The sequence below is a fragment of the Battus philenor genome, unplaced genomic scaffold (genome assembly GCF_028537555.1).
Source record: "Battus philenor isolate CCGP_79_NKW_IND1 unplaced genomic scaffold, ilBatPhil1.0.hap1 SCAF_30, whole genome shotgun sequence".
Classification (NCBI taxonomy): Eukaryota; Metazoa; Arthropoda; class Insecta; order Lepidoptera; family Papilionidae; genus Battus; species Battus philenor.
Genome location: NW_027181694.1, coordinates 369,381 through 380,551, shown reverse-complemented (window position 1 = coordinate 380,551; position 11,171 = coordinate 369,381). Strand labels below are relative to the sequence as shown.

Sequence of the window (11,171 nt, the reverse complement as noted above, 5' to 3'; positions counted from 1 at the left end):
ATATATACACGTTAACTACCTAAGGGGCGGCTCCAGTTCATTTAGCACCAGTCTGCCATAAAACCCTGGCGCCCCTCTAAACCTGACCCCCCTAAACCTGCCCCCCCCCCCAAACCTGCCACCCCCACCGCGGCTATAACTGTATATATGTGTATATATACATATACACACACATGTTTGTTTATAAATATTGAAGAATTTGCAGTTTAGATGCGAATGTATACATTTATATTGCACATATAATGCATACATGATATTATTTTTAAAATTAAATCCTCTTGTATTTATTATATCATAAATATAAATTTTCTATTATAACAATTGTAATTTTTCCTATGATTTTTTGTGTCTTATACTTTAGTGTAAATATTAAACAGATAATTTTGACAGTTCCAACATCTGATCATATTTTTGTAACCCATCATTCTTACTTACAATTGATATACTCGTGTATATTTGGAGTACAGTCCTGATAGAGTATAGTTGGATAGAAACCAGAATAATACGCTGTCGGGTATTCTATTAAGTTACTAAGGATTCCTAATATTAAATTAATTATGATTCAGGTTTATTATCATCTTTCTCCTCCTGCTTCTCGTTCTGTTCTGTCTTCTTCTCCGCGCTCTCTTCAAGGGATGATTTCGATAGCTGCCGAAGGATCTTCTCAAATATTTTCGGAGCGCTTTTTGTGTTCGGCAACGATATGTCCGTCTGCGTTGTGACCGTCTCCCATTTCTTTTCCTCCTTCACTTCCGCTGGTTGGTTTGTCTCTTTCAGATCTAAAGTCAATGTTTTCTTCTTTGTTTCTTTCTCGTCTACGTTCTCTATCTCTTGTATCTTCTCCGGTTCGAGTTGTATCTCGTTAGATCTTCTTTCGATTGCTTTAGAGACAACGCTGCCTAGGATGTGCGTGCATTTCATTATGTACTGTGTTTCTTTTGCTGTAAGATGAAGTCCTTCTGTTTTTATTATTTCGCTGATGTTGGTCAATTTCTCTGGTGATCGCTTCACAGTTGCTTCATTTGGATATTCTGGAAAAAAAAACATTAAATTTCATATTATTAAATAAATGATAGAAAATAAATGTTTCTCCAAGCAGACAGAGCGTGCATTGCAGAAGAACAAAGTGTTATTCGGAGAGCATTAATACTTGAAAAAGAATTGCTGGAAGAATTCCTGCTAGAATTTGCTTCTGTCTAGAATTGTATTGCTCTAAATCAGAGTTTCCCAAACTGTTTTGTGTCGTAGACCCCTTGCCATGTTTTTCCGTGTTGGGTAGACCCCCTACTTATCTGATATTGATTTCCTGTAAATTTCTAACTGTAGTGAAGTTTAGTGTTAAAAACTTAAAGTAAAGACACCTGTTAATTTATACATTTATTAATTGAATTTTAATTAAAACTACTCAAAATAAAATTTTGTATCTGTTATATAAAATATACGTAACATTAAATAAACATAAAATAAACTATAAATAAAATGACATAAGCAATAAGTCAATATTTTAGTGAGAAGGATGAACCTGATGCTTTAATAATAAATTATCAACATTTGGCGTCAATTTTGTAAGGGTTAATCTTAAAACTCCTCGGCTAATGATGTCCAGTCTGTGAATGTTTTGATATTATAAGTAGTAGTATGATGTAAGTAAATAGTTACTATCAGTGTATGTATTGAGATCCACTATCGTGGACCCCCAAATTTTTTTTCGCTGACGTAGACCCCTTGCTGGTTGTCATAGACCCCTAGGGGTCGATATAGACCACTTTGGGAATCACTGCTCTAAATCTTCTTAACCATATCTTATGTAAGCATTCTTATTTATTCTCACCGTATCACTCTGATAGTGCTTCCAGGATATGATCTAAAGAGGATATAGCTGTAATCCACTATGGTATAAACAAGGCATGATCACAGAAAAAAGAACTTACCAAAATCCAGAAAATCAAGATCCTCACTGCGGTACGGTGTTGGACAGTGATCGTACAACGCACGCGAAGGGGGTCCGTTGTAACACGCCCAGAAGTGCGCCCACTCGCCGTCAGACCCCCTAGCTCGTGGTCCACGTGACCCTCGGGATTCTCGCGACCCCCCGCTGTCCGCACCGCCCTCCTGCCACGTGCTCACACAGCAACTGGATATTACAATATAAACCTCTATTAACATAGGCCTACACCAGAGAAAGTAATTTATTCTTCAGAGTAATGGTATGAAAGCGACAGAACCATCATTTTAGCTGTAGAATGTCCACTGGTGGGTACAGTTTTCCTACCATAGGTTTATAATCATCGATGTAGCTGGAATAATTTCTTGTCTGAAGTGGCAGGGGGCATAGGAAATACCTGGATGCTGGACAGGTAACCTTGGGGAACTTTGAGGGAGGTCCATACCTTCCAGTGGGTATACATCGGCTGAAAATAAAAAGGTTTCTAATAAGACTGTCTGCAAGCGACTTCCAATTTTCTCTGATGATCTTAAGAAGGTCATCTAAACTCTTTTTCACACATTCTTCTCCATTATTATTCATGACCACAATATAGAGAACCTTTGGACATCAGCTGCCATTTCATCAGCATGCTTCGTCAGTTCTATTCTATCTTTTCTAGAAATATACAGGAAGAGTGGGAGACGGTAACAGATGGAGATAATACAACCAGTTCTTCAGAAGTGGCAGCCAAGAACCATAATTGGAGAACCGATTGATATAAGAATATCTTTTGGGTAACTAGCTTTTCTAAATTCACTTAGTTATTAAGTCCTTTTAACAAATCATTCAGGCAACTAAGAGTTGATCCAGATCTTCATCCACAGGATGATTGGAAGTATGTGTAAAAGAAAGAAAAAGATCAATATTTAGCCACTTCATATTCACATGCAGTGGTAGTCGTGCAACAAAGTGCACCGCCCGCCAGCCCGCCGATAAATGCACATGCGGCAAACAATGCGAATCACACAACTGCCACCGTTAAACAACTCAACACGTGTTTCATCTCTCCACGGGGCATCTTCAGGAGTTATGTTACACCGATTAGTGCCAAACACAGAGTGATGACTATGTGTAAAAGAAACAATATCAAAAATTAGTGATTTCTGAATTAATAAATAATCTTATAATAATATAGTAAGAAAAGGAAAAAGCGTTTTTAATTCGTATTACTACATATTAAAATTAATTATTATTTATTATCTGTATCTGTTGACTTTCTACAGCCAGAATTTAGACTGGTACATTCCAATAAAAAAATTTAACGTTTTGCAAATAGATATGCAAGCTTTAAAGATATTTACTGATAAATGAGCTGTGCAGTACCCCTTTAAATATCTAATTCCTATAAGCAATCACCCTGTATATGTTTAATCGGTTTATATTGTAAGTCATGGTTGCACATACTTATTAAGACTAGGGGCCACTCGGGCAAATCATGAACTGATGGCGGGCCGGCCGTCAGAAGTATAGGTAATTAAAGTTTTTTGGTTTTATTCTGGAATAGAATTCAATATTTTTCGAATGTACGAGAGTATTATTTTTGCTGTCGGCGGGCCACCGGTATTCGACCGGCGGGCCGCGGTCTGTGCATCCATGTTGTAAGTCTCTGAAAAACCTGTAAAGTTTTATAATATACCTTGAATCGTTGAGGTCTTGGGATCGTGGAGAGACGAGGGTGTCGGCAGCTGCTCCCATAGAGTCCACGGATGAGGGTATGGAGTATTCTGGAGACACGGATGAGCAGTCCAGTTCCGTGCTAACACCTTGCCTGGTGATGTTTGAATTAATCCAAATTTATTTCAGACAATTTTCAACTAGTAAACATTATCTGCCTGCCTGACTACCAGGATTCCATAATCCTTTAGTAGAGTAGTCTACTTGGATTTGAATGTAAAACACAAAATTAATTTTTAATTACAGTAAATATATATAAAAGAACTTAAAACAGCGTTATCAATTAACAATCCTTACTTTACCAACCAATCACACGCGTCGTCTGTGTGAGGCGATAGATGTGTGTGACAGAGAAAGATGTATATAAATACAAACGCTCCTAGCTTTGTAGCGCGCAGTTATCAATGATCGGTGTCGCTACAAACACTATCTGTATATTTCTACCAAATGTATTTACTGAAAGAACCATTTAGGAAAAGGACCAATATTTAGCCACTTCCGCATATGCACTAGTTGTCGTGCATCTAAGTGCACCGCCCGCCAGTCTTGCATTAATCGGTGTAACATAACTCTTGAAGATGCTCCGTGGAGGGGTGAAACACGTGTTGAGTGATTTGGCGGTGGCGGTTGTGTGGTTCGCATTGTTTGCCGCATGCGCATTTATCAGCGGGCTGGCGGGCGGTGCGCTTTGTTGCACGACTACCACTGCATGTGCGGAAGTGGCTAAATATTGGTCCTTTTCTTACTTAGGATGGACTTCCGCAATGTAACGCCTGATTCCATTAAATATGAAAGAACCACTTCTCCAAATACATCCTTCATGAAGAACTTCTCCTGCAACATAGTCAAGAGAAGTTCATCATCAGATGATTTATTATTTTTGACGTCAGCTGGATATACGCCTCAACTTTAATTTTTAAGCAGAACCAGCTGGAAATGGGCAGCATCCAGCCTTACCCGACGACCTTTTTTTTATCAGCCCCCGCTATTGGGGACCTGTCCTTCCACCCCCTATTTTATTTAATTTTTTTTTTCACTAGAATTTTTATTTTCTTTCTCGTCTTCCATAGTAAACAATATCATTCTTCCTCCTTCTATCATTCTACAATTCCATATTCTTTTCTCATCCCCACGACTTTGATGAGCTTTCCAACCTAAATACAATAAGATCACTAGCTGTCCAGAATTCGTAGCACAAATAACACAATTTGAGATCAGGGGCAAGGAATACGGCCTTCATGGTGTACGACGAAAAAGGTTTTTCGTTTCTGAAATTCCACAGAGAAATCATGCAGGTTTATAAGAAATAAAACAGAGTAATAAGCGTCTCTGGTAAAACCAGAATTATAAAAAGAACTTGGATTAACTAGATAGACAAAAACCTAATTAAAGCCTAAAAATAAATCGTACTGTGATATAAAGGAAATCTACTGTGATTTTTTTAGGAGCGAAGGAGATGAGAGAGATAGATGACATGTAAAAGAAGTTTACTACGCCAGAGGAATGTGAAATATTGTGAAGATAAATAAAAGAAAAAAATGAGAGAATGTAAATAGAAAACAAAGTTAAAAATATTAACACAGTGATTCCCAAAGTGGTCTATATCGACCCCTAGGGGTCTATGACAACCTGCAAGGGGTCTACGTCAGCGAAAAATAATTTGGGGGTTCATGAAATGATAATGGGGGTCCACGATAGTGGATCTCAACACATACACTGACAGTACCTATTTACTTACATCATACTATCTTATAATATCAAAACATTTACATTATTTATAAAAGTACCTATGAAGTAAAAAAATTATTATATATGTTTATAAAATTGTGTAAGTTCTACAACATCCTACGATGTTGGTATTCGCTTTGTGGTCGCAATATATTTTGAACTTGTAAAAACTTAATAAATGTATAAATTAGCATGTGTTTTTACTTTAAGTTTTTAACACTAAACTTCACTACCGTTAGAAATTTACAGGAAATCAATATCAGGTAAGTAGGGGGTCTACCCAACACGGAAAAACATGGCAAGGGGTCTACGACACAGAAAAGTTTGGGGAACTCTGTATTAAATAACAGAAAGACCTCTACTCATGATGGGATTAACGTGAGCTTCACAAAACAAAACAATCTTACCTATACTGGCTTGAGGAAGATGTCTTATACAGACTGTCTCTGCTGCAGGAAATAGTGCTTTGTCTACTTGGCTTATAGTCGAAACTCCTTTGCCCTCGTCGAGGTAGCTCCCTCACTAGAGGCTGACTTTGCAAGGATCCACTACGAGGTTTTGGTGTGGAAGTTGCCAGCGCTGTGAACTTGCTTTTCACACCGTACTTTGAGTTCATGTCTTCAAAATCTGAAACCTGTAGTAGAAAATTTGAAGAGCAGTTTAATAGGTAATATAGAATGAATATTTAATAGAATCAGGCGTTACCTTGCGGAAGTCCATCCTAAGTAAGAAAAGGACCAATATTTAGCCACTTCCGCACATGCAGTGGTAGTCGTGCAACAAAGTGCACTGCCCGCCAGCTTAACAACAACAGAGACTCTGTGTTTAGCACTAATCGGTGTAACATAACTCCTGAGGATGCCCCGTGGAGGGGTGAAACATATGTTGAGTGAATTAACGTTGGCAGTTATGTAATTTACATTGTTTGCCGCATACGCATTTATCAGCGGGCTGGCGGGCGGTGCACTTTGTTGCACGACTACCACTGCATGTGCGGAAGTGGCTAAATATTGGTCCTTTTCTTATATAGAATGAAAACATATTCAAAAATTTAAATAAAATGAGATATTGTTAAAAATGTGGCGGGGGATGGAATGCGATGCATAGAAGATATATATATAGAAGCAATAAGAGTAAAAGGAAACGTAAAAGAAGAATATAGAACGCCAGATGTAGACGAATGAAAGAAGAAAGATAAATTGAGGTCGAGGTCCTCAAAAACGGTTGGCACCAAAAAAAGAAAACACGTAGCGTGAACGCTACAACTCCATTCATTTTTTTTTGGGGAAAAAAATTATATTCATATATTCCCTAAATTTAATTTGGGGAAAATATGACTTTGTCTCATGTTGATATACTACAGTTTGGTCTTCCCTGAACGCATTACGAATGTTGTCCAGATATATCCAAGCGCTTACTCTAGTCAAGAAGCATTTTATTATTTACATATATAAATATTTATTCTTCAATAATTTAAATTTCATTATTTCTTTAGGTATTTTGAAATTGTAACGTGAACTATTGCTAAGACACGTGAGGTCTTAGAGCAGTGATTCCCAAAGTGGTCTATATCGACCCCTAGGGGTCTATGACAACCGGGTCTACGTCAGCGAAAAAAAATTTGGGGGTCCAAGAAATTAAAATGTGGGTTCACGATAGTGGATCTCAACACATACACTGATAGTACCTATTTACTTACATCATACTATCTTATAATATCAAAACATTTACATTATTTATAAAAGTACCTATGAAGTAAAAAAAATTATTGTATATGTTTATAAAATTGTGTAAGTTGTAGGATTATTAAATTAGCATGTGTTTTTACTTTAAGTTTTTAACACTTCACTACAGTTACAAATTTACAGGAAATCAATATCAGGTAAGTAGGTGGTCTACCCAACACGGAAAAACATGGCAAGGGGTCTACGACACAAAAAAGTTTGGGGAACTCTGTCTTAGAGTATGGTTTGATTAGGAGTCATATAAGCTGTACATACAAGACCTGGAACCCAATGACACTCACCTGTGACAGTTCCAATGACATATCCTCGTCAAGGAATGTATCCCTGCTCTGGGAGGACTGAGACATGGCGAACCTCTTGGGAGAGTCAAAAGTCCTCCGTTGTTTCGGAATAGAGTCGAGAGAGGGCCGCCTGTGAGTGCCAGGGAGGGAGCTGGCGCGATCAGGCCTGAAAGAGAAGTTGCGTCAATTCTTCCTTCAATAGATCTCCAACATTCTTTTTAAACATAATACAAGGTAATTTGTTATAGTTGTAAAATCTTTTATGGGGTAAATATATATTTAATTTACTATTAAATAATGTATGGTATACTATCCGAATCCCCGAAATAAACCACTTAAAAGACAAAAATAAAGACCAAATTCGTTTGTTTATTGGAACTTTTTGATAGAACTATTTTGAACGACAAGTTACTTTTTTTAAAATCTATTTTACATTTGACTCTACTCTGCTTCGCAAGGTGTTATAGTTGTGTAGAAGAAGCAGGAAGAAACTCCACAACAACACATACACAAAGTTTAACACAGATATATACATATACACTTAGATATAGCTTGAATGAAATCAAAATAATCAGTGTCTTGCTTTTTACCTGAGGAAATCAACCCAGAAAGATAATACAAGACACTCCATTCAAAAATGTATGTTTTCAGAAATAATAATACAGCAAAAGTTCCATATTAGCATTTCCTCCATTCACGAAGGGTAAAAATATCTTTATTAGCGAATCTAATAAGTACATACATAATAATAAAAGGATTCCTACAGGCATCCAACACAATATCCTTTGTAAAGTCAGATGGACTAATAAACAAAGTTATGTTAAAATGTTAAACTCACAGCACGTTGAAGAAGAGGCTTCGACGCATTGCAAACGTGACATTTAATTTGAATAAATACATTTAAAAAACTTTTAAGTTAAACGGTTTTTTGATACCCATATTGTGGTGGTTGTGGAAAAATATGTACCTAGTCCGCCATATTGGAACGGCGTCCATCTTGAATTTTAAATTTTGACATAATCATCGTGTTTCACTAGTGTAGCCCTTTCATTTGATACCTATATTAAGGGGGTTAAGGAAAAATACGTAATCCGCCATTATGTATCGGCGGCCATCTTAGATTTATAATGTTATTGATTTTATTATATTGTATTGTCATCTTAATTAAATGTGTGTACCAAATTTCAGATCAATCTGACAACGGGAAGGTGCTTAAAATTCAATTTCTAATTTTGATTCAAATAAATAAACAAATTAATTCCGTACGGGTCGAACTAAATAAAACCATTAAAAAAATTAATACCACTGTTTAAATTTTAAGATATTCAATCAAAATGTTCAAAGACATCAATTAAATTGATTTTATTTTATTTGGTCACTTAGGAATGTATCGCCTATAATCGCATATAAATGTATTCCGAATTCACGGTATCTGTATTTGCGGCATATGTATGGAACATATACCACGCGAATAAACAGCTTTTTCTATATAAGATAATATAAGAGCAAATGCGTTAAAAATTATAATTAGAACTAATTAAATTATTGTTAAACTGTATTACAATAGAAAAAAAAAGTATATATGTTATATACATATGTATGTATGTTTATGTATGTCTATGTATGTTTATGTTTGTTTGTGAATATGTATTTTTTTTGTACACGTGAACTACCCTTTATAAGTACTATTATCTTTCCCTTACTATGGTTGTCTGTAAGAGATTGCCTTGTGTGATAAGACTGCCCATTGTACTTTTCTGTATATTATTGTAAAACTTATTAAATGTATCTTAACGTGTACAATAAAGATTATTAAATAAATTAAATAAAACAATATATTATTGTAACATTTGATCAATTACAAGTTTATTGTAAATACAGTCATACCCCGCTTTACGCGAGGGATACGTTCCGAAAAAAATCGCGTTAACTGAAATTCGCGTACAACGAGGTTTATGATTAAACATAGTCAAAAATTATTACAAAAAAATACAAATCATTTTAATCAATCACTTTAATTCTAGCAACACTTTATGCAACACATACTCTTTGTTTTTTACGAAAAAATACATCTATTGTCTTTTGGGTAACGTTTTGTTTACGTTCTTGTAAAATACGTTCATAACACCCAACACTGTTTTTAATTGTTTGACAGATGGTCAAGACACCATAGAGAAGTTGATGACTACATTATATTTATACGCACTCTTTCGCGTGATTCGAGGCATTTGAGCGCGAAATTTGCAATTCGCGTTATAGTGAAACCGCGTATAACGGGGTCGCGTAAAGCGGGGCATTACTGTATATGTAAAAGATTTTACACCTATATATAATCATCCTGTATAATTTAGAATTGTCGACATTATTTCTAAATAAAGGGTGATACCTCTTGAATATCTGTTTTCCAGTTACAACCAAATCAAAATTCTGACTTTTCGGAAGCCGTTTAGGTGTGGAGTTGGTAGAATTGGGTGCGGTGTTCACACCCCTCCTGGTTTCCTTCTCCTCCTTACTCCCGCGGCGGGAGAGGCTCGCGGAACTCCTCCGGGAGGTCGGACGACTCTTGCCGCCCTCCGGCTCCTTTTCTTCGGACCAGCGTTCTCCTTTTTGCATGGCGTGATCCTGGAACACATAACTTATTTATTTATTCATCCTACACTTGCGATCGTATATCGCAGATTCCCGAAATACAATGTTATTCACACTTTGTTCATTAACACGTTCACTGCGGGCCCAATTTTGAAGAACTTTCAGCTGGTGCGGCTGAGGTCGAATCAGCCTCAAGCTGAACTTCCTAGTAGTGCGGTTGAGGCCTTTTCTGCCTCATGTTCATCAATATTTATTTTTACAATATTGAGTCAATGCTTCGCAGACATAAAGAAAGCTATATTTGTCTTTGACATACCTCATACGGTTGAGTGTAAACAGCCGCCGCACTAGAGAGAAAACACGAGTTTTACGCGCCGCACCAGTGCAAAGTCTACCATGAGGCTGAATCGACCTCAAGCCGCAGTGAACGTGTTAATTACAGAGAATTGCCACTGTACACAAAGAAGTTTCCATATGGGCAGCAACGTTTTCTGCATAATACCACACTGCGATCGCCACTCCGCTCGCTAAGTGTGGCAATTATGGTATATCTCATATAAATATCTTTGGCTCCACCCAAAGCCTTGCAGAAGGCGTCTGAAGGTTGAGACGAGGATATTGCAGAGAGAACTAGTATATCATAATTTATTCCTATGTCCCCAAGATGGGGCAGAGGGCGATCCTGAGTGGTCTTGAACTTCTTTACTTCGCTCCACGTCATTCCAGCTGCCTTCACTTCTGCAGTGATCATCCGCCAGGTTTGCTTTGGGCGGCCACATCTTCGCTTTCCTTGAGGATTTCATTCTATGTCTTGCCTCGATATGTGATCAGTGTCCATTCGTGTGGTCTATCCAGTTCCACTTGCGGCGTTTGATCTGCTGGTCGATCGGTATCTCACCGCATAGTATATATTTATTTTATTTTATTTTATTTGGAAAACAAACAGTGTCTTATAACTACAAATAAAAACCTAAATAAAAACTATACACCAATTACATGTTTTCGCACATTGATACACAAACATAGAAAACGCAGAAAGTAAAAAACAATAAAAAATACATTATTGCTTTTAAGTTGAGCGAATACACTAAAGTTAATATGAAGCTATCATCACGCTCCAGAACTGTCAAACCACGCCTTCGATAAAGTTTGCTTAACACGTTCACT

General features: G+C 36.9%; 1 protein-coding gene across 1 annotated transcript; it reads right to left on the bottom strand.

The window, feature by feature from the left end:
• Positions 1–555: 555 nt before the first annotated feature.
• LOC137927486 (uncharacterized) lies at positions 556–10,028 on the bottom strand. Its single transcript, XM_068771301.1, has 7 exons — positions 9,802–10,028; positions 7,416–7,581; positions 5,797–6,023; positions 3,624–3,755; positions 2,106–2,134; positions 1,932–2,072; positions 556–1,031 (listed from the first exon to the last, which is right to left on the bottom strand). The coding sequence occupies exons 1-7, from the start codon at positions 10,026–10,028 to the stop codon at positions 556–558; spliced, it is 1,398 nt and encodes a 465-aa protein (XP_068627402.1).
• Positions 10,029–11,171: the final 1,143 nt, after the last annotated feature.